Below are 27,006 nucleotides of genomic sequence, written 5' to 3' on the forward strand. Positions count from 1 at the left end.
TGTAGAGGGATGTCTATGCTAGTGCCAGGGAGAGGTGCGATTTCAGTTTTAAAGCTACACTCTCTAGCACCCCCTTGACATCTCTCTTCCCAGTGATGCTGGAGGGAGCTGTTACTGTAGCCCCCTTATAACCATCGCCCAGTAAAATGGGCAACAGTTACACCCAGCACCAGGGGCATAGGAGACACTAAATTTCTGGGGGGGACAGGGACAACCTTGAGGTGGGCCCCCTGCACAAAGTTTGCACACAGAAGGGTTGCTTGGGGGGTGGAGGTGGGTAGATAGGAGTAGGGGATCACTTCCAGTCGAGTCCTGTGAGGCTTGCAATTCCCTGTCTGCTGGACCCTTTGCTGCCTGTTAGACAGCGACAGGCTCTGTGTTCCATTGTCCAGTTTCGTGCCAGAGTAGGGGCAGAGGTCCCTGAACTAGTACAGGCTGGTTTATGCAAGGAGGGCACCAAATGTGCCCTTCACAGCATACCAGTAGCTTGGGGAGGCTACCCCTCCCAAGCCTTGTAACACCTATTTCTGAAGGGAGAGGGTGTTGCCTCCCTCTTCCAAAGGAAATCCTTTGTTCTGCCTTCCTGGGCATGAGCTTCTCAAGCAGCAGAAGGAGGGCAGAAATCTGTCTGAGGGGTTGCAGCAGCGTGGGCTGCCTGGAAAACCCCAGAAAGCTGGTAGGAGCAATGCTGGTGATCCACTAAGGAGCCCCAAAAGTGCATGGAATCATACAATCAATACTGACAATAGTATTGGGGTATGATTTTGACATGTTTGATACCAAACATGCCCAGGTTCGGAGTAACCATTATTTAGCTGGACATAGGTAGTGACCTATGTCCAGTACACACGTAAAATGGTGACCCCGCGCTCACGAGGTTCAGGAAAATGGAGCTGGAGTTCGTGGGGGCACCTCTGCTCCTGCAGAGATGCCCTCACACACAGGTACTTGCACCCACCCCTCTGGGCTAGGAGGGCCTACCATTGGGGTGACTTACAGTGACCTGTAGTGAAAGGGTGCATGCACCTTTTCACGCAGGCTACAATGGCAGCCCTGCAGACACATTTTACATGGGCTCCTATGGGTGGCATAATACATGCTGCAGCCCATGGGGAACCCCTGATCCCCCAATGCCCTGGGTACCATATACTAGGGACTTATATGGGGCACCAGTATGATAAATGTGGTGTGTGCGTGTGGTCCAAGCAACCAAATTTAATGGGACAGAGCACTGGGGTCCTGATTAGCAGAATCCCAGTGAACACAGTCACAACTTATTGACAACAGGCAAAAAGTGGGGGTAACCATACCAAAAAGAGGATACGTTCCTACATCTGACAAAAGCAGCAATCCACTGACATATTCACATTATATGCACTTTGTGATCTGCATGTAGACGTTCTTGCAGCAGGCATAGTAATCCTGTACGTTATGATGAGTCAAAACTTCCACTAGACAAAACTTCAATCTCTCTCCAGGAAGACCATTAATCACCGGAATTATCTTGAGATTTTTATTGTGGCCTGAAAACTGTTGGTGGCAAGGAACACCCAGCAGGTGCTTTTAAAGCCACAATATACTTGCAAACACAGCGCCCCCATCCTAAGTAAGCCCTTGGTGCTGTGGTACCAGTTGCTTTGCCCTAAAGCCGGCCCTGCTGACTTACCTGGCCCTGTCCATCTCTCAGCCCATCTGGTTCTTTCTGGGACCCATGCTGTGTGCTGGTCTCTCCGCTGTCTATCCAGCAGTGTCAGGCTCTGTTCCACCACAGCCTGTGAAGTCCTGGAAAGCCTGTGAGTTGCCACAATGCTGGCTTTGCATCTACAGGCCATTGGCAGGAAATTAGATTTACAGACAACCCTTGGCCTTCAGAGTGGGCTGTCACAAATGCCAGGATGGCTGAGGGAGAGACAGGAGACCGGAATGTTGAGGGGGCAGGATGTCAACTTAGGGGACAATAATTAGCACTGGGGCAGGCAAGCTGAAGACCGAGGAGAGAAGAGAGTGAGACAGAGACGACAGAAACGGGGGCCCTAACAAACATTGTCGCATCAGCACGCTAAAGCCTGCCCTGCTTATATCTCACAGTAACTCAACAATAATGTATTTAAAAAGGGAGATACTCGGCAACACAACACTATATTTAAAAATAAGGGAAGATACTTGGAAATACTTTATTTATTACCCAAACCTCCTAACCTCCTCAAGTCTTGCTGCTGTCTTCAGGGTTCCATCTTCAAGGGACAGGAAGGGTCAGGCTCAGGAGGGATGGGATGCAGACAGCAATCAACAAAGGGTCTCTCTCATCTCCCTTTGTTTTCAGAAGTGCAGACTGCAGGCAGCTGATGGCAAGGTGAGAATGAATCCCTTGTGTGCTGCAGCACAACAAAAGGGCAGAGGGCGAGTGTCCTGGAGGCAGGTCACAGGTCAAGTGCAGGGCCAGTATAGGTTGCGCTTTCATGCGCTAATGGCCCTGCGAATTACGGAAGAGAAGGGAAAACTCTTCTGTCCCCTCGTCCCCCCCACCCTTGTCCCCCGTGTCCCCCCCACTCCAAAATCTGGGGGGGACATATCCCCTGCGTCCCCCACACTTCCTACGCCCATGCCCAGCACCTTGTATTGAGGAGGAGCAGGAAACAGGGTTACATGGGGGCAGAAGAACGGGTGCTGAGGTGGGAGAGGTGAGGAGGCATCAGAATAAGTGGCAAGAGGGTGGCCTAAAAACAGGTGCTGTGAAGGTCAAGAGGACAAGTGGCACTGGGGAGCAGTGGCAAGAAAAGTCTTGGCACTAATGGCACCAGGGAGAGGTGAGGGAGGAAATCAGTTGCCACAGAGTGGGCTGTTGGAGTCCCATCTCCAAAAGCCTTTTCCTCCTGGTAGTAGGCATGGTTGAGCTGCATGGGTGCGTGCTCTGCCTCCACAGTACACTCTCAGTGGTGTCACAAGAGGGCGGAAAGGAAACAGCCTCTCTCTCTCCTCATCTCCCTCCTTTTACTGATCTTAAAACAGTGCAGGGTCAATAAGAGGAGTGTTGATTCTGTTTTTTGTTTGTTTTTTGTTAAGATTTTGTGAAGGCTTTTCTAAAATCGTGTGATATTTACAAAAGTCCCAATTTCACTTTATTTATATAGTTTTTGGGAGGGAAATCTCGAAATTGCAAAAACCTCGAAGGTCTGCCAAGTAAAACCGTACTGTGATGATGTTATGATACCTTACGTCCCTGGTGTGTCCCAACCGCTAGTCCAAAAAGGTGTTATCTATGCCAAAATACTTGAATGAATCTGTAAAAGGTGTAAAAATGCATTATCTTACTATTCTTTTGTAAACTTTCTTTGAAAGATGACCCCAAAATCGCCTTTACAATTTTTCTTGCCCTGTAATGCGTCCTGTTCATTGAAAGTGGTAGGTCACATAAGTGGTGGGGTCGTGAAAGGCGGGCAGGCTAACATATGCCGAGTTGCACAAGTGTTGGTTGGTAGCTGAAATGTCGCTTGCCTAAAATGGCAAACATTCTTCCACCAGTCCTAGTACTATATTTCACTATGTTTTCATTGAATGAAACTGGCATCAGTTTCCATGTTACAGCATAACGACTGACTGTTACCACAATTATGCCCTCGCCACCTGCAGGCGGAGATCATGTCTTGTTACACTCTGCTGCCATTTCTTATAAACAAATCACGCTATATGATAATCCGTAACCTGTGTGTAGGTTAATGGGAATGCTGCACTGTCCCTAAATGTAATATTCTTATTCTGAACCGAACCTCTTATTTCTCATTATGAATTGTCTTATCCCTAGCCCGCCCCCCCCCCACACCTCCCACAGAGAGTCCTGAATGGGTTTGGATACCTTCTTTTGGTACTTCAGTGCATGAGTTGTCATGTGTGAAGGCTGAAGTCTTCCATGACCAGCAGTTAGCCTTTATTTGTTGCTTGCGTGCAAAAACTTGCCTTTCCCAGTGTATAACGAGGTGTACAGCTGACCTTATGTGTTGCTCTAGAAATGTCCTACAAAGCTTTAACTCACTGTGTAAGTCTTTTAGGCTTTACACTTGGTATATTTGTGTGGTGTGAGGTTAGCACATGATGATGTAGTCCCCCTTATCACTTTTTGTCAGTGTGCCCTTGGATATTTTAATCCTAGTTGCTTGTTTGTGATAAAGCACTTGCAGCCACAGGTCGTCAGTAGTGTAGCTCTGCGAATACCTGGTGTTGCTTTGCCTCAGAGCACTGGTGACTTAAGAAGAACGAAGGGCTTATTTTGCTCTGCTGCATTTCAGATTCATTTCCGGTAGGGTGAACACTCATGCTTCCAGCATGCGGGTGAAATGCTGAGCGAACTATCAAATGCCCATGTCATTCCCCTCGCTGACTGACACCCAAGGTGTTCGTCTTACTAGGCATGGAAAGGTATGGTGAATGAGTAGAGCACCCAGTGCTGACTGAACATCCCCTTGGCGCTAGTCACCAAATCGCCTCTGGTTGAAAAGGTTAGAGGAACTTGTCCGAAGCTTCTGGAAGGTTTGGGGGTTCGGGGTCGATGTTCTCATTAGTAAAGAGAGGTTGGAGTGTTGTAACAGCATGCACAGCTGGCGTACTTGCAATGGAATTTCACCTTCAAGGAAGTTGGCTGTTGAAGAAATACTGCCTAGAAAGGATGTATTCATGAACTCTGATGCAAGTAGGTCTAGCTGTCCTGCCAGTCTGACACCTACTGCCTTTTGAATCTTGTACATGCGATCCAAAGTGGATCTGGCACACCTCCTGGAAAGTTACTGGTGTGATCGAGGTAATCTGTGTTGTTGCCGCTGGATGAGGGTGGCAGGGAATAAGTTAACGATCCTCGCAAGACAGGCAATTATTAATGTGCTTTTCCCTCCGAATGATGCAAACCATATCCATTGTTGTGAACAGAGGAAAAATGGATATGGCTGGATCAGTACTCTTCGGCTACAGTTCATCTGGCTAGACTGACCGGATTTGACAACGGACTTCCGGATAGCTAAATTTGTTGGTCCTGCTTTGGTTGAGATACATTATAAGTTATTTGCCTGCATTTCTATCTATGATTTGAAGGTACAAGTCTTGGTGAAGGTATTGACTGGAGGCATGTCATGGATTTACAGTTAGGTGCTATTAGCATATATATACATATATATAAGTTCCAGATTATCATATCACAGCAAAAATATAATGTACAATATTTCATATAAAATGATCTAACCATGTTTAGTATATCAAATTTCGAGGAGTAAAATGTTGTAAACTTTTCGGTGGGTTTTGAAAATCATTCTGACCTGCATTAGCCTCATATTTCAAGATTGTTTCAGTGTTTTAAGATTATGTTCAGAAATCCTGACAATGTTATTTATTGCAATTCCGGAGAGGGTGGAATGAAATGTATGGCAGATTTTTTTTCCTCGGCACTAGGAGCGATTCTGGCAGGGTTTACACTGAATGGTACTCTGCACTGAGTACAGGACTGCTGCCGGGTGGTGGGAGGAGTAGGACGCAGCCGCATTATTTCAACAATCGACCTTTCAGAATGATGAATTGCATTCCTACCAGATAGTCTTATTTTCTCTCGTTTGTCACAAGAACGTCTATATTTTGGAGTAAATGCCTGCATGTAATTAATGCAGTTTCGATCCCATACTTACCTGAAATACCTTACTGCAGATGCTCTCCGTTTTATAAAGGGTGCTGCTGTTTTTCCGGGCACCAGGGTGTCACCAAGCAGAAAAGAAGGAATGTGCACTGTCCGCGACCCTTGCAATACACGTAAGTTCTCCATTAACTGCCTGGGGTTTTGCATGGTTGGCGACCTGTTGCATCATGCAAATAATGTGCAGGTAGCCCCTTCATGAATATCCATGAGCTGGTAATCACACAAGTGATACGGCCATGCATTCTGAAAATTTATAAATATACTGCAGAAACACATTTCCCTCTGTACATCTGATCATGTGAAGCACAAAATATCAATTTTAATTTGAATGTTGGGCTATAAAATGTCCTTTCCTATTTCCTGTTTTGTGTAGCTGGTAGTTTCAAAGTAGTTTTAGAAATAAATATGCAGTGTTAGTACTCACAATATTTAGTTGAAGAAACAATATCCGATATTCCACAGTGAGTGAGTTCACCAAGGTCCTCGATTGTTAACATCAGCTCTGGCAGACTGCACTATTTAGGGTAAGGAATTCCAGCCTGTTGTTTGGTGGTGCTGCACGACTATGATGGAACACGCATGTCCTAATTCGACTCATGAGTGGCATAGTAGCCTGTAAGAGCTTGCTGCTCATTGGTGGTCCGAGGAGAGACTGGACTTGTTGTTCCTCATTTGCTCCTTTCTGAATCAGTGAGGAGTCCTCTGCCATGATGTGGGAGTTGAATTGGAAATAGGTAGAGCAATACTCTATGATGCAGGTAAGGAGGTCAGCGCCAGGCATCACACCACCCCTGGCCCCCCCGATCCGGTCTCAGTTTAGCAGAGTAAAATAGGAGCTCCACACAGTACTGAAATTGTTTTTATAACAATAAGGTATTGCTTCGAATGAACTAGACCCTCTCTAGGTGGGGAGCGGATGGTGCAAGAGGTGATGGCTTGTTGGTATGTGGAAAACGAATTATTTTACAGTTTAATTTTCCAAAACAGGTATTGGAGACAAATAATTATTCCAGTGCTTAATAGTCTGCTAAAATACCTAGGGGCAGCAGTTCTCTGCAGCAGGATATAGCCTACACCCGCACCCGTGAGAAGATTTTGTGGTGTTCCTCATGACTGCTAACACTACCTGGTGTGCAGAGGATATTCTTGCCCATTCATTCCTGAAACCTGTCCTCCAGCTTTGTCCCTGGACTGTTAAGTGCCCGTTTGAGAATTGAAAGCTGGTTGAGTTTGGCTAACAGGTGCTCATGGGCAAGTGTTCAGTGTTTTTTAGGTTCTGCCTACAAGACAGCTGAGCTGCCTGGTTGCCCCATGAGTATTGTGGGCTCACCAAGATCAATAGAGGGGCTTGCAGCCGTCCCATTTTACTGTTGGTTGGCTTTGCTGTCACTCACATTTGCCTGCTTCTTATTCAGTGGCTCTCCATGTTCATCTTGTGTTTGTCCCTCTCCTGAAGCACTGATAATTTGTGTCCTTCCAATGCTCATTTTTAGAGAACTGCTTTTTTCTTATGTCCTATGCACTCCGCGAGAGAGCATGTGCTTCCAACTGTCTTCCTAGTGTGCTTCTCTGCTCCTCCATGCTGCCCTCACTCTCTCGTGTGCTTCTCTCCTGACTCCTATCTTTCTCAGCAGTGTGCTTCTCCTCAGCTCCACGCTGCTCTCTCTCGCCCATTTGCTGTCCTTCCACCTTTGCTCCACATTGTTCTTTTTCTCACCTGTGTGATTTTTCTCTACCCCACCCTGTGACCTCCATGTTGCTTCCCCCACCCATCTTCCCCTGTGGTGCTTCTGGGACCCCCTCTAGCCCCTCTTGTTGATTCCACCCCGTGTCGCTTCCAACCTGGTCCGCTTCAGAATAAGACGCTTTTGCATGTTTTTTTTTTTTTAATCTACCAATCTAACTCAGAGCAGTAAATAAAAAGAAAAAACACCTGCATCATTTTGTAGGCACAGCTGGCCTTATGTGCTTTTTTCATTTTTATTTTAGCCGTACTGCAAGGCATAGGAATTGCTGCACAGCATTGCTAAAAACCATTACCAAGGACGGTAGACGCCCAAAGCGAAACCTATTGGCTTTGCGGATGCTTGTTCATAAAAAGTATTGGGGGGAGCGTTGTCTGTCATTTGATACATTTTTAATATACAATTACAATTAAATGCAACTAGAATGTACTTCCTGACTTTAGATGAGTTTAGAGTGATTATTTAGATACACTCATTTTTGATATCTGAAGAACTACGATGACCTCAAAATTTAAATTTATAAATACATTGCTTCACTTGAAAGTACACCGATTTGATTTAGTCTAACAGGGCACGATATTTCCTCAGGTATCTTTTCTCCGTTAATTTAAGTCCTGCTATTATTTGCGAAACACTCTTTTATGTGATTGAAAGACCTGTGGTATAGTGTCTTCTATACCTTGCTACAAGCTTTACTGTTTCCAGACTTTGCCTGTTTTTTTGGTTCTAACATTTCTACTGCATAGTTGTGGCTATGCCGTAAATATTTGACACAGGGTATTTCAAAAGATTAGCAAGTTAAAGTATGCTTGTTTATAATTACATGTGATAATCTAACATTTAATTAGCGTTTTTACACTAAAGAATACAGCCGGTTCAAAGTATTTTCTTAGGAACAAAGTGTGCTATGTATTTTATTAACCATCATTATTGTGACGGGGCTGAAACAACTATCTCAGTGCAACAGGCTCCAGGACAGATGTGCCATCTATCCTTATTTAGTTGATGCAGGTCCAAAGCCCCACCGCCCCAGGGTAAAAACTCATAGTGATCTCATTTAAAAACACTACCCTGATAGCCGTTGTTACTGCTGCAGCACTCCTGAAAAGTGTACGACAGTAGGAATTTTCAAGGACTACATGGGTAAAATTGGAACAACAGAAGGGGTCACCACTAGGAAACGTATGCATATGGTAAAGTGACACAAACGTGCTTTTATATTTTTGTTTCTCTAATTTTAAACATAAAGAGTAGGAAGTAACCTGTTTTGTGAAATTGCAGGCTTTGTGTTTTATTATGGATTTATTATCAAAATAATGTTATTTGATTCATGTTTTTTGGGGCTTGCTAATATATCCAATAGTTCACCTAATTTGTCTTGTTTAGAGCACATACTTGTTATATTGGGATGCTTTTATAGTCTTCAGTTACACTAATCTCATTAAGTGCCTTCTCGTTTTTAACCTGTGTTAATTGTAACCTCTTCTAAAGGTTGTCATTCAGTTCTTTGCTGCTTCCCATTTCTTACCTGTCGCCCTCTTATCCGATGACCCGTAATCTTGGCATGAAGTGCCTCAACTACCCATTACAACTCTTCCATTTCTTTTCCCTGTAAATGTCTTAAAACTCTATTTCTGTCCTTCTACCATCTTGAAGAGGTACGCTTTTTGCCTTGCCAACTCATTCAATGAGTATCACCAGAAGAGAGAAACTAGACCTATAAATTGTTAATTGCCTTTTGCCTTCTTGTTCCAGGTTACGTGCCTACAGGACTTCTTTGGAGATGATGATGTGTTTATTGCCTGTGGACCCGAGAAGTACCGCTATGCCCAAGATGACTTTGTATTGGATCACAGTGGTAAATAAGGCTTTGTTTATTGAAATGTACATTTTCCATTTTTAGTACCCATATGGGCCAAGTGTTGCATGTTAAGCCTACCAGCAGCTAGCCTCGTTTTGCAGGACAGCAGCAAGTCTTTTAAAAATACAGGGAAGAGATCGAAAGTTGAGACATGATTAAAGTGTGAGGGAGGAGGATGTGCCTGACAAAGGAGATCTGCATGTGTTATTTATGGAGTTATGACCTGTGCTGTTAAAACCTATGCTAAGTGAAGGCTTTAGGTAGAGTACTACAACCTTCCCTCTACCAATGCTTTGTTGTGTGACTGGACTTGAGCATGTGAAATTTAATTATTCACTTCAGTCGGGATGCTTCTTTCCTGCCTCTCTCTCAAGTAGTCTCATCTCAGAAAGGTTCAATTGTCAGATGTAGTAGTTTTTACAGACTTTTTTTTATTTATTAAAATAGAAACGCTATACATACAAGCATCTGTTTTAAAACATTGCATGTAACTCGACCCAAAGCCATGCATCACGAAGCTCAAGTGTGAGAGGAGCATGTTGCATAACCCATTCCATATATTTGTATTTAGTAGTACTGTGACTAACTTTTAGGCACTTTTGACTTATGGCAATTTGGTAAGTTTCTGAAGAGATGTGAAGAAGTCAAGTTAGAGTATAATCAGCCCTTAATAGATCTCTGAAATGGCTATCCATATTCTTCATGACACTGTGGTGAAGATCGGTCTATGACATGCAGGTCAGCTTGTAGGCATTCCTGAAGTACACATAGCTGTCTTCTGCCCTTAGGCTTCAAACCAGAACATGCCATACCATGTAGCATGAGGTCCCAGGCATTCAGGATCTTCATCTGCTACAGCTTCTTTAAGGCGCATTAGTGTATCAGGTGTTGAGTTGGAAAGCACTGGTTCCTTGCTTGCATTTACTGGGGTATAACATTCTGGTTGTAACCTGTCCCTTTTCCCCGGTTGGCCTTTTGTACAGTGCAGAGAACTTTGAATTTGATCCTTGCTTCACTCATGCAGCCAGTGGCTGGTTTTACATGGCCACATTCTGACGTCCTTGTTTTGTAACCCTTGGAGCCTACAGATGAGTTTCTTTGGGAGTACTGTTCAGATGATTTTATTGTAGTCCAAAATTGTCAGCAACAGAGCTCTTATCTGCTCCACCTGATGATCTGTTTAATATAATTGGAGGATTTATCAGGAAAGTAGAGTTTTTTTGGTTGATGCCTTGAACTAACGTGCTGGCCTGGGTAGCAAGTGACAGATTAGTTCAAAGTAGCTATAGAAACATTAGGTTCCTGACCTGACTATGCCTACAGAGCTCCAACAGTAAATTCTGTGTCAACTCATTGTTTCATAGGGTGGCCTACATAAATTGGAGTTTAGTAACTTATACAATGTAGTTGCTTTAGGAGTATTCAACTTCTCCGTGTTTCTTTTACAACTAGGTGGGTTTGAGTTTGGAGACTGACTAAATTGTTTGGACTGTGGTTAACAGTTCCCCATGGATAATTTTGGTACAAGTATGTTTTAACATTTTCAGCAAATTGGGTAGGATGTTAAGTATTTTTGCTGCAAGACAACAAATAGAGAATTTATTTTGTTAACTGATATGAGACTGGCTGCATTGTATATATTTAATATATTAATATTGAATTAACATTATCTGTGATAAGTGGTAGGAAAGAAAATGTTATTTTATATTAAATGTTTTTGTCATATACACCATCATATGGTGTGTCTTTCATGAATCATACATTCACCCCACTATTTATTTGAAATTTCCCAAAACCTCCCAAAGGATTTCAGGAGCAAACTAAGAACATTTTTGCAGAACATGAATGAAGATAGGGAATATATTGTGAAATATGTGTGCACTAACACATTTCTTCATAGACTTGCCCCAACTGTATGGTTATTTAAAGTTAGGAATAATAGATATTGAAAAATGGGTATGAAGAAACAGGGTCCTCAGGAGGGCCATCAAACAATTATAGAAAGTGATATGCAAATCCGGTGAAGAATGTTGGTGTTCACTCACTTCATCACATATTGGCCCTTATCATGAGTGTTTCGCAAAAAAATGCAGCACAGAAACTCCACCCATCCGCATTAATTCATTTTACTAATTGATTTTGCAATATTCTCCTTGAGTAATCCATTCTATGAAAATCCATGATGACCTTGACCAATATGGACAGACCCACCACAGTTTAAATGCGTCACCGAGCAATTATATTGCCTTGCAAAAGCGGGCTTGACCTGCAAAACACGTCAGTTGTGTTGTTTATTTTGAAGTGTTTGTGACCCAACTAAAACTTGTCTCTCCATGCGAAACACAATAGGGCAGGTTGGTTGCTTTATCAGTGGTCATGTGTGACGAATAAAAGGACATATCATGAAACAATATTCATTGGTCTTCAAAATAAAAAGCATTGTTCTTTGCAAGAATGTATCACTTTGTTTAATTATTGTTTGGTGCTCCGAGGAACCTTTAAAAAAAAAAATCTATTTAGGGAGTCAAAATACTAGGTCACTGGTATTTCCGTAGAGCACAGCACATGCAGGGCACATATTCTACCTACGCATTATCTTAATGTAAAAATGCATTGTTCCTGCCATATCCTATCTCAACACCAAGGTATGTAAACTTGGATAAATTTGCTAAATGTATATATTTTTTTTAATGTGCATTGGTTTGCACAACAGCGAGTAATGCCATCTGTATCGTCTTTATCTCTATATCTGGAATAGTGCACTTAATTATTAGTCTGGGGTGTTAAAGACATAGCCATTCTTACAGCTATTTCAGACAACAGTAAAAGTTGCCGATTTTAGTTACCTAGACTGGAATGGGTGGCATATTTATGCATGTGTTAGTCATGAAAATGTCTTATTTTTGCAGTACATAATTTGACGTTTTCAGAAGCAAAGACATAAACTCATCTTTTGTGTTCATGAACCTTAAGTGCTTCTCTGTGTGAGTTTGTGTTTAATAGGTTGTTAGAAATGGGATATTTGGTTGACAGTCAGGTTACCCCCTGTTCAAGCAAGGACCCTCACTCTAGTCAGGGTAAAAGAGAATCACCCTCAGCCAACCCCTGCTTACCCCCTTGGTAGGTTGGCAGAGCAGTAGGCTTAACTTCAGAGTGCTAGGTGTAAAGTATTTGTACCAACACACACAGTAACTTAATGAAAACACTACAAAATGACACAACACCAGTTTAGAAAAATAGGAAATATTTATCTAAACAAAACAAGACCAAAACGACAAAAATCCAACATACACAAGTCAAGTTATGAATTTTTAAAGATTAAACTAAAAAATAGCGCTTAGAAACAAAAATGCTTCGATGAGGGGTTAACACGGCGTCGTGACGGAGTCGTTCCCAACAAGCCGACACCAGCGGCGCCGGACACGGAATCACGTAGACCCCCAAGTACAGTACCTTTGGTGAAGAGTGAAAACAAGCCGATGCGCGAAGTCGGGGATCGCGGCGTCTGTGCGAAACGTTGAATCCGCACACTTCGAGCGGCATCGATTACGACGTGGTGCGGCGACTTCCACGGAGTCACGGACTTCAGTGAGGCTGCCACATCGTCGGGCCTGCGAAGAGCGTTGCTTTCCAGCGAAGGTCACGGCGTCGGGTGCAGGTGGTGTCACCGGATTCAGCAGCGGCGTCGGTCTGAAGTCGTCCGAAGTCGATTTCCTTGGATTTCCACCAGCTTTCTTTTCAAGGGCCCAGGGACTGGATAGGGCACCACTTGTCAGAGCAGGAGTCTCTCCAGAGACTCCAGGTGCTGGCAGAGAGAAGTCTTTGCTGTCCCTGAGACTTCAAACAACAGGAGGCAAGCTCTAAATCAAGCCCTTGGAGATTTCTTCTCAAGATGGAAGGCACACAAAGTCCAGTCTTTGCCCTCTTACTCTGGCAGAAGCAGCAACTGCAGGATAGCTCCACAACGCACAGTCACAGGCAGGGCAGCTCTTCTTCCTCAGCTATTCAGCTCTTCTCCAGGCAGAGGTTCCTCTTGGTTCCAAAAGTGTTTCTAAAGTCTGTGGTTTTGGGTGCCCATCTTATACCCAATTTCTCCTTTGAAGTAGGCCTACTTCAAAGTAAAGTCTCTTTTGAATGTGAAATCCTGCCTTGCCCAGGCCAGGCCCCAGACACTCACCAGGGGGTCGGAGACTGCATTGTGTGAGGACAGGCACAGCCCTTTCAGGTGTGAGTGACCACTCCTCCCCTCCCTCCTAGCACAGATGGCTCGTCAGGAAATGCCGACTACACCCCAGCTCCTTTTGTGTCACTGTCTAGTATGATGTGTAACCAGCCCAACTGTCAAACTGACCCAGACAGGGAATCCACAAACAGGCGGAGTCACAGAAATGGTATAAGCAAGAAAATGCTCACTTTCTAAAAGTAGCATTTTCAAACGCACAATCTTAAAATCAACTTTACTAAAAGATGTATTTTTAAATTGTGAGCTCAGAGACCCCAAACTCCACATGTCCATCCGCTCCCAAAGGGAATCTACACTTTAATCAGATTTAAAGGTAGCCCCCATGTTAACCTATGAGAGGGACAGGACTTGCAACAGTGAAAAACGAATTTAGCAATATTTCACTGTCAGGACATATAAAACACATTACTATATGTCCTACCTTAACCATACACTGCACCCTGCCCTTGGGGCTACCTAGGGCCTTCCTTAGGGGTGCCTTACATGTAAGAAAATGGAAGGTTTAGGCCTGGCAAGTGGGTACACTTGCCAAGTCGAATTTACAGTGCACATTTACACACACAGACACTGCAGTGGCAGGTCTGAGACATGATTATAAAGGTTACTTGTGTGGGTGGCACAACCAGTGCTGCAGGCCCACTAGTAGCATTTGATTTACAGGCCCTGGGCACCTCTAGTGCACTTTACTAGGGACTTAACAGTAAAACAAATATGCCAATCATGGAGAACCAATTACATACACATTTTAAACAGGAGCACTTGCACTTTAGCACTGGTTAGCAGTGGTAAAGTGCCCAGAGTAATAAAAACAGCAAAATCAGAGTCCAGCACACATCAATAACCTGGGGAACAGAGGCAAAAAGTTAAGGGAGACCACGCCAAGGATGAAAAGTCTAACATGTGTCCCCCCCAGCTAAAAGTGGCGAGCAACTACCCAACCTCATGGGAGTTCTCATCACTAAGGCGGAAGAATCTGGACAGACCATCAGCATTGGCGTGTTCTGTACCAGGACGATGTTCCACCGTAAAGTCCATCCCCTGAAGGGAAATGGACCACCTCAACAGCTTTGGATTCTCACCCCTCATCTGCATTAACCATCTGAGGGGCCTGTGGTCGGTCTGAACTCGGAAGTGAGTCCCAAACAAGTAGGGTCTTAGCTTCTTCAGTGCCCAGACCACAGCAAACGCTTCACGTTCTATGGCACTCAACCTACGTTCCCTGGGTAGTAACCTCCTGCTAATGAAGGCTACGGGTTGATCTAGACCCTCTTCATTAAGCTGTGAGAGTACTGTTCCAATACCATGCTCTGCGGCGTCTGTTTGCACAACAAACTCCTTGAAGTAGTCAGGTGCCTTCAGCACAGGTGCTGTGCACATGGCAGCCTTCAGGGCATCAAAAGCGTTCTGGCAAGCCTCTGTCGGGATCACTTTCTTGGGTTGCTTCTTAGAAGTCAACTCAGTTAAGGGGGGTAACAATGGTACCATATCCCTTGACAAACCTCCTGTAATGTCCTGTGAGACCTAAAAAGGCTCTCACTTCAGTCTGGGTCTTGGGAGGCTCCCAAGCCAGAATCGTGTCAATCTTAGGCTGTAGGGGTGCCACCTGGCCACTCCCCACCTGGTGTCCTAAGTACACCATGGAACCCTGCCCTATTTGGCACTTGCTCGCCTTAATAGTGAGGCCTGCCTTCTGCAGGGCCTCTAACACTCTCCAGAGGTGTTGCAGGTGTTCCTCCCATGTGGAACTAAACACAGCAATGTCATCCAGGTAGGCAGCACTGAACTCATCCAGTCCTGCCAACACCTGGTTGACCAACCTCTGAACGGTGGCAGGGGCATTCTTCATCCCAAAGGGCATCACATTGAAGTGTAAGTGCCCATCTGGGGTAGAGAATGCTGACCTCTCCTTTGCCCCGTCAGTTAATGCAATCTGCCAGTACCCAGATGTTAAATCAAACGTACTGAGGTACTTGGCAGCTCCTAACCGATCAATGAGCTCATCAGCTCGGGGGATGGGGTGTGCGTCAGTCTTGGTGACCGCATTGAGACCCCGGTAGTCCACACAGAACCTAGGTTCCGGAGTGGCACCAGGAGCAGCAGCCTTTGGGACCAATACCACTGGGCTGGCCCAAGGACTGCTGGAGTGCTCAATAACCCCTAGGGTTAACATTTTGAAGACTTCCTCCTTAATGCAAGCCCTGACCCTGTCAGTTACCCTGTAAACCTTATGTTTAACAGGTGTACTGTCCCCAGTGTCCACATCATGTGTGCACAGGTGTGTGACTCCTGGGATCAGGGAAAACAGTGAGGCGAACTGTCCCAACACGTGGCGACAGTCCCTCTGCTGTTCCTCAGTCAGGGAGGGGGAGAGGATCACTCCCTCCACAGACCGATCTTTCTCTCCTGCAGACAGGAGGTCAGGAAGAGGCTCACTCTCTTCCTCCACCCGTCATCTGTCGCTAGGAGCATGGATAGCTCAGTTCGCTCAAAGTGTGGTTTGAGGCGGTTAACATGTAGGACCCTCAAAGGGTTCCTAGGGGATTGCAAGTCTACCAGATAGGTGACCTCGCTCTTTCTTTCCACCACCTTAAAAGGCCCAGTCCACTTATCTTGGAGAGCCCTAGGCTCCACTGGTGCCATGACCCACACTTTTTGTCCAGGCTGAAACTCAACCAGAGTGGCATTCTGGTCGTACCACCATTTCATATCCTCCTGGCTTGCTTCCAGGTTCTCCTGAGCGAGACTCCTGAAGCGGGCAGTCTGGTTTCTTAGTGCCAGCATGTAGCTAAATACATCCTGGGGTGGTTTACTAGGAGCTTTCTCTAAAGCCTCCTTCACCAGACTGAGCGGTCCCCTCACAGGGTGGCCATAGATGAGCTCAAAGGGGCTAAAGCCAAGTCCCTTTTGAGGCACCTCCCTGTAAGTGAACAGAAGGCATGGCAAGAGGACGTCCCACTTACGCCTCAATTGCTTTGACAGGCCCTGAATCATGCCTTTCAAGGTGGGGTTGAATCTCTCAACCAGACCATTACTTTGGGGGTGGTAAGGTGTGGTGAACTTGTAGGTTACCCCACACACCTTCCACAGAGACTTCATATAAGTGGATATGTACCTCTATCAGATACCACTTCCTTGGGGAACCCCATGCGGGTAAAAACTCCCATCAAGGCACGTCCCACCACGGGGGCAGTGACCGTCCTTAGAGGAATGGATTCTGGGTACCGTGTGGCATGGTCCACCAAGACCAGGATGGACCAGTTGCCCATGGCTGTCTTGGGGTCCAGAGGCCCCACAATGTCAATTCCTACCCGTTCAAAGGGGATACTGACTATAGGTAAAGGTTGGAGGGGAGCTTTGCATTTCCCCCACTCTTGCCACTCGCCTGACAAGTCTGACAAGACCTACAATAAGCAGCTGACTGCTTGTGTATCAAGGGCCAGTAAAAGTGGGAGACAAGCCTCTTATAGGCTTGTCCTGCCCTAGTTGTCCTGCCAAAGGCACATCATGAGCCAAACCCAGTAGGAAGGCCCTGAAGCACTGGGGTACCACCAGCATACAAGCTGACCCAGGCTCAGGAACCTTAGGCTCACTATACAGGAGGCCATCCTCCCAGTATATCAGGTGAGTACCTGGCGCCTCGCCAGCCACCTGGGCTGCAGCCTGCTGCCACAGCCCCTCAAGAGTAGGGCACTCCTGCTGCACTGTGCAGAATGCTTCCCTGGTGGGTCCCCCTTCCTGCTGCCACTGTGACAGCTCAGGGACCTCCCCCAGTTCAGCCACCTGCTCCCCTGTAGGTTCCAGGGCATCACCCTCAGGCTCTGCCTCCTCCCGGACCGTGGGAACCTCTGGGGCCGGTTTCCCGCGCCCCCTGCCCTTCCTCTTCTTGGCGGTCCCCTGGGCCACTGTTTTAGGCTCCAGGGGCTCTTGACTACCCTGATTGGCTGCCATAGACCGGGTGGATACGCATACCCACCCAGGCAGACCCAATATCTCCAAGTGAGACCTGTGTTCCACCTCCTTCCAAGGGGAATCCTCCAGGTCGTTGCCTAGCAAACAATCAACAGGCATGGTTGGCCTCACAGCTACTTTCCAGGAACCTGAGACCCCCCCCCATTCAAAGGGAACCTGCGCCACTCTGCAGAGGCGCTCAGAGTTGTCTACCGCAGCTACTTGGTGAAGTACCCGGGGATCAATCTGCTCTTCAGACACCAGGTGACTCCTCACTGTAGTCACACTGGCTCCTGTGTCTCTCAGAGCCTCCACCCTCTGTCCATTGATGGTCACCCATTGCCTGTACTTCTTAGTGTTATCAGGCACTAGGTTTCTCTGGACCATCTCACTGTCCCCTAGTGAGACAAGGGTAATTTCTGCTGGCTCCCACCCACCTGGAACCAACTCCTCCCCAAGCGCTACACTGGCCAAACCCTGGGATTGCGCACCAGTTGGTGCCGGTGTATATTTGGGGCATTTGGGGTCCCCCTTCACTTGACCAATCTGGTCACATGAATAGCACTTACGTGGGGGACCACCTACCGGTGGCTTCCCTTTGGAGAACCACGGCTTCTTTTCACTGGGAGGTTGGGAATCCTTTTCCTGGGGATCAGTTTGGGGCCCTTTAGAGAACTCCCCCTGTTTGCCCTTACCCCCCCCTTTCTTCTGAGAGGGACCCTGCCCACCCTTGGCGTGGTCTCCCCGTACCTCTTTTGAACCCTGGTGCTCTCCCAGCGGTCCGCTTCCTGTGCAAGATTCCTGGGGTCAGTCAGCTTGCTGTCAAGGAGGTGCTGGCGCAGCTCTGGAAAACATAAACTGTACAAGTGCTCCCAAGCAATTAAATTGTAAAGCCCCTCATACGTGTTTACCTTACTGCCCTTCACCCAACCATCCAGTGACCTGCAAAAAGAATCAACACATTCCAACCATGTTTGGGATTCCTTTCTGTTGTAGGATCTAAACTTCTCCTTGTACTGCTCAGGGGTGAGACCATACCTGGTGAGTAAGGCCTCCTTCATGACAGGGTAGGTGAGACTCTGAGCATCCCCTAAGGCTGTCAGTGTGTCCCTCCCCTCTGCCTCAAAATGCTTTCACAGGGCTGCCCCCCAATGAGCTTCAGGGACCAGGTTCATGTGGAGAGCTGACTCATAACCCTTGAACCACTAGTAGATATCATCCTCCCTCTTATAATCCCTCACAAGGTCTTTTGGGATGTGTACCCTTCTCTCAGGCTGCACTGTAGGATTGCTGCCACCATCCCTACTGGACTGGCTCCTCTGATCTAACTCCTTTAAGTTAAGCTCATGAGCCAGCTGCATCTTCCTTTCCTCAAGGACTGCTCTTCTCTCATCTCTTTCTTTCTCCAGATTGAGCTTCTGCAGCTCCAATTGGTACGCCCTCTGTGCCTGTCTGTCCTGCAATTCTTCAGGCGTCAGACCTTTGGAGGATACACTGCTACCTGCCCTAGAGACTCTTTCCCTGGGAATAACAGGTCCCCCCACTATACCATTATGTACTGATTGCCCTCCCTCCTCATCCTCATCCTCCTCCTCATCCTCAGTGTGCCCTCCAGTGCTTCTGGTTGTCACCCAGGCCCTCAGCGCCTTTTTCAGCTCATCCTTCTTGGAAGAGCTCTTAATGGGACAACCAAATTTTTTACAAAACTGTTTTAGCTGAGCCTTGTTATAACTATCCAATTGCTTCAGGTCAAAAACAGCTTCAACTGATGCATCTCCAAGTTGAGACATGATGAAAGGTTAAAAGAGTACAAAGTTCCAAATGCAGAAACAAGTTCCCAAATGAAGTTCAAAGTCAATCAAAAATCAGCGAAGAAAAACAAAGTGGACGTAGGGAAAAATCCACAAAAAGAGAAAAAGCTAAAATCTCAAGACAAGCAGTATGTGGTCACGTAGTGGTCTGCACTCAAAATAATAGTGTACACTTAATCACTGTATGTCAAGTACAAAAACAAGTCCAAATCCCAACCGCTGATCACCAATGTTAGAAATGGGGTCTTTGGTTGACAGTCAGGTTACCCCCTGTTCAAGCAAGGACCCTCACTCTAGTCAGGGTAAAAGAGAATCACCCTCAGCCAACCCCTGCTTACCCCCTTGGTAGCTTGGCAGAGCAGTAGGCTTAACTTCAGAGTGCTAGGTGTAAAGTATTTGTACCAACACACACAGTAACTTAATTAAAACACTACAAAATGACACAACACCAGTTTAGAAAATTAGGAAATATTTATTTAAACAAAACAAGAGCAAAACAACAAAAATCCAACATACACAAGTCAAGTTATGAATTTTTAAAGATTAAACTAAAAAATAGCGCTTAGAAACAAAAATGCTTCGATGAGGGGTTAACACGGCATCGTGACGGAGTCGTTCCCAACAAGCCGACACCAGCAGCGCCGGACACAGAGTCACGTAGACCCCCAAGTACAGTACCTTTGGTGAAGAGTGAAAACAAGCCGATGCTCGAAGTCGGGGATCGCGGCGTCTGTGCGAAACGTTGAATCCGCGCACTTCGAGTGGGGTCGATCACGACGTGGTGCGGCGACTTCCACGGAGTCGCGGACTTCAGCGAGGCTGCAGCGGCGTCGGGCCTGCGAAGAGCGTCGCGTTCCAGCGAAGGTCACGGCGTTGGGTGCAGGTGGTGTCACCGGATTCAGCAGCAGCGTCGGTCCGAAGTCGATTTCCTTGGATTTCCACCAGCTTTCTTTTCAAGGGCCCAGGGACTGGATAGGGCACCACTTGTCAGAGCAGGAGTCTTTCAAGAGACTCCAGGTGCTGGCAGAGAGAAGTCTTTGCTGTCCCTGAGACTTCAAACAACAGGAGGCAAGCTCTAAATCAAGCCCTTGGAGATTTCTTCTCAAGATGGAAGGAACACTAAGTCCAGTCTTTGCCCTCTTACTCTGGCAGAAGCAGCAACTGCAGGATAGCTCCACAACGCACAGTCACAGGCAGGGCAGCTCTTCTTCCTCAGCTATTCAGCTCTTCTCCAGGCAGAGGTTTCTCTTGGTTCCAGAAGTGTTTCTAAAGTCTGTGGTTTTGGGTGCCCATCTTCTACCCAATTTCTCCTTTGAAGTAGGCCTACTTCAAAGTAAAGTCTCTTTTGAATGTGAAATCCTGCCTTGCCCAGGCCAGGCCCCAGACACTCACCAGGGGGTCGGAGACTGCATTGTGTGAGGACAGGCACAGCCCTTTCAGGTGTAAGTGACCACTCCTCTCCTCCCTCCTAGAACAGATGGCTCACCAGGAAATGCAGACTACACCCCAACTCCCTTTGTGTCACTGTCTAGTGTGAGGTGTAACCAGCCCAACTGTCAAACTGACCCAGACAGGGAATCCACAAACAGGCAGAGTAACAGAAATGGTATAAGCAAGAAAATGCTCACTTTCTAAAAGTGGCATTTTCAAACGCACAATCTTAAAATCAACTTTACTAAAAGATGTATTTTTAAATTGTGAGCTCAGAGACCCCAAACTCCACATGTCCATCCGCTCCCAAAGGGAATCTACACTTTAATCAGATTTAAAGGTAGCCCCCATGTTAACCTATGAGAGGGACAGGCCTTGCAACAGTGAAAAACGAATTTAGCAATATTTCACTGTCAGGACATATAAAACACATTACTATATGTCCTACCTTAACCATACACTGCACCCTGCCCTTGGGGCTACCTAGGGCCTACCTTAGGGGTGCCTTACATGTAAGAAAAGGGAAGGTTTAGGCCTGGCAAGTGGGTGCACTTGCCAAGTCGAATTTACAGTGCACATTTACACACACAGACACTGCAGTGGCAGGTCTGAAATATGATTACAGGGTTACTTGTGTGGGTGGCACAACCAGTGCTGCAGGCCCACTAGTAACATTTGATTTACATGCCCTGGGCACCTCTAGTGCACTTTATTAGGGACTTAACAGTAAAACAAATATGCCAATCATGGAGAACCAATTACATACACATTTTAAACAGGAGCACTTGCACTTTAGCACTGGTTAGCAGTGGTAAAGTGCCCAGAGTAATAAAAACAGCAAAATCAGAGTCCAGCACACATCAGTAACCTGGGGAACAGAGGCAAAAAGTTAAGGGAGACCACGCCAAGTATGAAAAGTCTAACATAGGTTAAATAGTGTAAAAAGAACACTTTAAAGCTCTTGCTGAATATAGAAATGGTAGGAATGTTCTTCACAAAACACTTAATATAAAATTATTTTACCAGCATCGGGAAGCTACTGTGGGATCAGAGCCTAGTATAACAATGCACAAAAACTGTGATGAAGGGAGTCCCTAGTCTACCAAGTCAGTGTTCTTTTATATCGGGTAAATCCTCTTGATTTTCGAATGATACTTGCGGTATCTAATTAAAATCCCATCACAGCCTGTATATTCTGTTTCTTATATGGTTCCATATTTCCCCGTTATGATCATTTTATATCTAAGTATTTGCACTGTTGTGAGCACGCTGATTTACAGTCAAAGGTATCCTCCTTTTGGAACCCTCAATAAGGCTATTAGCTATAATTGTGTTTTTGGTTGGCCTGAAACAGTACAGTCATCAGTCTCATAATGCAAGATTGAATGAAATTCACTCCTCTCCAGAAATCGTACAAATTCTTTAGCTAATAATCGGGGTCTCTTGGTCATTGTGAAAGCAGATTAGTTTCGTTTAATTAGTTTTTTTTAATTGCTTAGTATCTAAACAGGAAAACAATTATTCTGATAACACAGATTTTGAACCATGTAGCCAAACTAATAAAAGCTAGACTTGTGCCTTTTTGGATTGCTTCCAATTTTGAAGTAGATTTTTTTGTGCTTTTATGATAGTTATAGATAGCCTATTCACTCATACATGCAGCATGGTAAATGTATTAAATTCTTCAGGAATACATGACATGAAAACAGACGATAGAACAATGCGTTTTTTTCTATCTCATGGAAATGTTTTTTCCTCCGGAGAAATCCTTTCTCCTGCACCCCCATTAAATGCAAGGCTCTTCCCTCCTCTTAAAAGGCATTTTGTAGTCCACATGTACGCATTTCTATGCTGAATCTTTTACTCCAAGTATGGAATTTACTCTTGGACATCCTATTTTGTGCACTTAAATGCAAGTTAGATGGTCAAAAAACTTTGTGACTTGAGCCCACTGTTTCATTAGGTTTACACACCCCCTTTACACCTAAAGTTTATGTGCTACAATATTTAAACTTTCCAAGTGTGCTTCAGCATGAGTCAATCCGCCTTTAGCATACACCATGGTGGTTGGAAATATATTTCCCTTCGGGCAGTGCTCAATTTGAACAAGTAGTTACCAGACAATAGGCCCGGAAAGTATTTAAGGGCACCGGGGCCGTGTTGCAGGTAAGGCATACTTTCCATGTTTGCGTAACAGCACACCTGAAAGTAGGTGCGCTGGGTGCTAACATGGAAGTGCACCCCATCAGGAAGAATGTGCTGCCCTCAGGGAAGACACAAACTCGTGCTGCCTCTGGGCCAGCGCACCCAAGAGAAATACTGAGCAACTGTTTACAAGCTGCGCAGGCGGCAACCTGCCTGCAATTTTAAAATGGATTAGAGATCCTGGTGCAGGGAGTCACTGCACCCACCTGTAAGTGGATGTCTGGAGGGTCCAAGGAACCCCCTTTTATCGCCTTAGAGGGCTGCATTTAAAAGGCGTAATAAAAGTGAGCCCCGTTTTTGGCGCTATATGTATTACCGAAGGGGCCACATAAGCATTTGCTGCACCTTCTGTAATACCAAAGTGCCCCAGGGCACACAAGCCCGTTGTGCCGCTGGGGCACATGTACAGCCCCTTAGGTGAGATGATTGCATTCATGATGCACTGATTGTGCCTCAATCATAAAGATGTACATTTTACATAAATATCTGACTGCTCTAAGCAGCTTTTCTAATTGTGAAAGGCACACACATACATTTCTATGTCAAGATTCACAGTGCTACCATAGCAGAGTGCAGTTGCGCAGTGGCACATGATACGAATAATTGGTGCTGCCTCCCCATTGGCTCATTTGAGCCAAAGTGGGCGGGGTCAGGCTAGACATTTTCCCAATTTCAAGTACAAATTATCACTTTGCTTTAAACAAATGAGAACTCTCGTTGATCCAGGGCAGTAGGAATCTTAGTCATGGTTTCTTTTTTTGAATTCAGTTCTGCAATTGATTTTTATTATATATGCTAGAATGAGAAAACAGAACGGGGTAAACTATTCGCATTAGCAGAGCGACTGGTTCTAACGATCTCTGCATAAACTTTGAGCACTGCTTATTTACATTCTGTAGTGTGCAAATTCTGTTGGTGAGCAATTTACCTAGTGATAGGATTGATGTAGAAACTAGTCCAAGAAAGGAACCGAGGGATAGAGCACTGGTGGTTCCAGTAATGAGGGCCATGGTCTGTTCTTCGAGACAATTTTACTGGCCTCCTTCCCATAAATTGCTCCACAGTAAATCACATCACTTACTGGAAGGTTGAAAAATAAATCTGCTCTCAGTCTGAGTTGCATCACATAAAAATAGCTCTGGGAATTTTCAGTGACAAAAATAAGCTCTTCTGGCAGTGGTACATGAATTCTTTAAAAAAATAAAAGAAGAAGAATTTGCCTCAAATAAGAAAATTCTGAGACTGATACTATAACGCTTGTCCAAGAAGGAGAACAACCTAGCTGAAAAATGTAGAATTTCAAGATCACAAGTCACAAACTAAATAGACCAGATAGGATGCTCTCTTAAAACAGGACTTGCAATTATGACCATCCTTCCGCTTCCTGACTTTATTTTCATGTCTTGGTTTTGACAGCTGTGAGTGGCTGGTGCTGTGAGCACCCACTGGCATCATAACCTTTTACTTTTTCTTGATATCTCTGCCCACCCCAATGTGTTTAATTTTCCTCTACATTCCACATAATCCTAAACTTAGTTTGTACCCCCTTTAAATTTGAGAACATTATTAATCTGGTGTAAAACCCATCACAACCATCTAGGTCTTATTTAAATGACTTAGCACAGTGATAAAATACAATATGAGAGGTTTTGTTTATCCTTATCTTTGCATTTTAATCAAAAGATCATAACTTACAACCGATATGAGTTAATGTGTCATTTATATGGGTCGCCATTAAAGATAATTACTGGCCACGTGATTTCTATTCATAACAAATGTTCTTATGTCCACAGGAAACATATTTACCTCCGTATAGTTTAATCTGTACCTCTCATTTTACGATTTTATTACCAAAAGCTGCTGGGATCCTTCCTATAAAACAAAAGTTTTCAACAAATTTGTCTCCTGCTGGAGAGGTTGATGGGGAATCATTTTGAGATGTCCATTTGTAGGGGACTCATGGTTTTTATCAGTCTGTCACCTCCATTAACTGATAGATTCTGAGACAAGCACCACTTAACCAATCTTATTCTTCATTTAATAAATTGTCAAAGGGCTATGATCAAACAAGTATCCATAGAGAGTAAGGTGAAATTGGTATACATAGCTTTGAGAGTATAAAGGGCAAAACTCAATGACATTTTCTACCTGCCCGCAGGTATGTGGAAGGTGACCCCTACAGCTCACAGAAGCAGTCTCATGCTGATGCTGAGCATTTCCCACTTCTACGTTGGGGGGGGGGGGGGGGGTTAAGGGGCGAGGAGGGGTGCCCTCTCTGTTGATTTTCTGTTTGACTTTAGAACACATTTCTAGGTAGATACACATTCTTTGGTAGATTTCCGTGTGAAGGAAGCTCTCCCCACTATTTGTTGATTTTTCTTTAACTTTATCACATATTCCTATGTAGATCAATTGACTGTTACATGTATATTATATGTTGTGGACGATGTGCCAACATAATTTGTTCTGTTTTAGAGTGACATGTTTTTCCATAGCAAACTATACTGCCCTCCTTTCTTTCAGACGGTGAAATGTTTGACATGCTCGTGCTCCTTACCTTTAAGTCTGCAACTGTAATTAATTTGCTGTCATTGCAAAATGTATTTATGAACATAACTGCACATTTACATGCGTTTATTCCTTTATTCCAAACATACCAAACACACTACATTCTCACTTTGGATTGGGACATTTCAGCATAAACACAAATTCATTTCTGTTGTCATTATTTTGCATTAAATTCTCGACCCTAGGCAGCAACGTGTATTTGCGCCTGCATCTGCTTTACAGCTTTAAACTAAAAGCCAGTGTTCGACGCATACTGTGTTTATTACACATAAGACTAATGAGGGACACTTTGTCCCATCAGTTCTATCTAACTCAGCGACACCACCTTTTTGCGTAAAATGGTGTCTTCCAAAAATATTTGAAAAGCTTGCAGATAAAGCTTCTAATGGTACGTCTTAACACGAGTGAAAATAACTTTCGTGCCGGACTAAACTTCCACAAAATGAAGATGCAACTGCCTTCAGTAAATCATGAAATTGCTGCAGGGTCTCCAATATCCTGGATGTTTTGCAGTTGTCCTTGATGCTTGTTTTGGATGAACCCAGATAATTCAGCGTCTCCAATAATCGTTCTACTAGCCTTTCAGTAGTCACTTTGAATTGGAGCACGCAGTAATTTTGATATAGCCCTCTTTAACATCGCTTGTACTAACTTTGCAGTTGGCCACCATATCCTTGAAATATCTCCCATTATTGACGTACTACTGTCCCGTAGGTAGATGGGCTTTCTTCCACTTGAAATTAACTTCATGAGAGTGTCGTGACTGTCAGTCCTCAACGACTGTCTTGGCAATGGCACATACCGAGCCTAAAGGAAATCGGGCATATTTTCCCCCAGAATCCTCTTCAGATTTCTTTCAAAATGGACTTGGCACTGCTCTTCACAAACAACTCAACATTGTTCTTGTTCTGTTGTTATCTTAGAAGAATTGTCTTAATAATGATTATTTGTCTTATTTTCTTCTACGTTCAGCAAGATAGAGGGACCGGTCAAAGTTTCATTAGACCATGCCAACATATGCCTACTAGTCTACCTTTCCCCGGAGTAGTTGCCATTTCATTGCTGAATAACAGACCTGGGAAAGGAATTGGCAGCTCCTACATTGTTCGACTTTGATTCCTCCTCCCCCATAGTAGGGAGAAGTAAGCCCCACACAGGTACTATGAGGCTGCATGCCACATTTGTGCTTTTCGTTTAAGCCCTGCCTGTTCTGTACCACCTATTCCCCACCTGTGTCGATTAACGGGTGTGGCTCTCAGTTGTAAGTAGTATGCAGTGTCTTTCAGAGCTCATAGAAAGGTGATACATTTGATAGTCCTCTTCTCAGTTTTATGTATGGGGTGCAAGCAGAGTAGTACTTGTGGATTGCTTGCTAGGTGCCACGCTTTACAATCATTTACTCTTGGGATTGGAAGTGCTGGTTTTGCATCAACAGCAAAATTGGTGCGTAAGATGTCATCAATGTTAGTTTGAATATTTTGACACAGCAGTGGTTAAAGAAGTGATCCTCTGCGTATGTGTTT

The 27,006-nt window shown here is 44.9% G+C and overlaps 1 protein-coding gene across 5 annotated transcripts in view; it reads left to right on the forward strand.

Moving 5' to 3' along the window:
• DCLK2 (doublecortin like kinase 2) overlaps nucleotides 1–27,006 on the forward strand; it is a 482,935-nt gene that overhangs the window by 195,739 nt on the left and 260,190 nt on the right. For all 5 annotated transcript variants that reach the window (XR_011205402.1, XM_069242636.1, XM_069242637.1 and 2 more), the window contains exon 3: nucleotides 9,172–9,274. Coding sequence is in view for 4 of the 5 variants with exons in the window: in XM_069242636.1 (XP_069098737.1) it covers nucleotides 9,172–9,274 (103 nt within the window). In the remaining variant the exon portion in view is untranslated. The remainder of the gene's footprint in view (nucleotides 1–9,171; nucleotides 9,275–27,006) is intronic.

The sequence above is a fragment of the Pleurodeles waltl genome, chromosome 1_2 (genome assembly GCF_031143425.1).
Source record: "Pleurodeles waltl isolate 20211129_DDA chromosome 1_2, aPleWal1.hap1.20221129, whole genome shotgun sequence".
Taxonomy (NCBI): Eukaryota; Metazoa; Chordata; class Amphibia; order Caudata; family Salamandridae; genus Pleurodeles; species Pleurodeles waltl.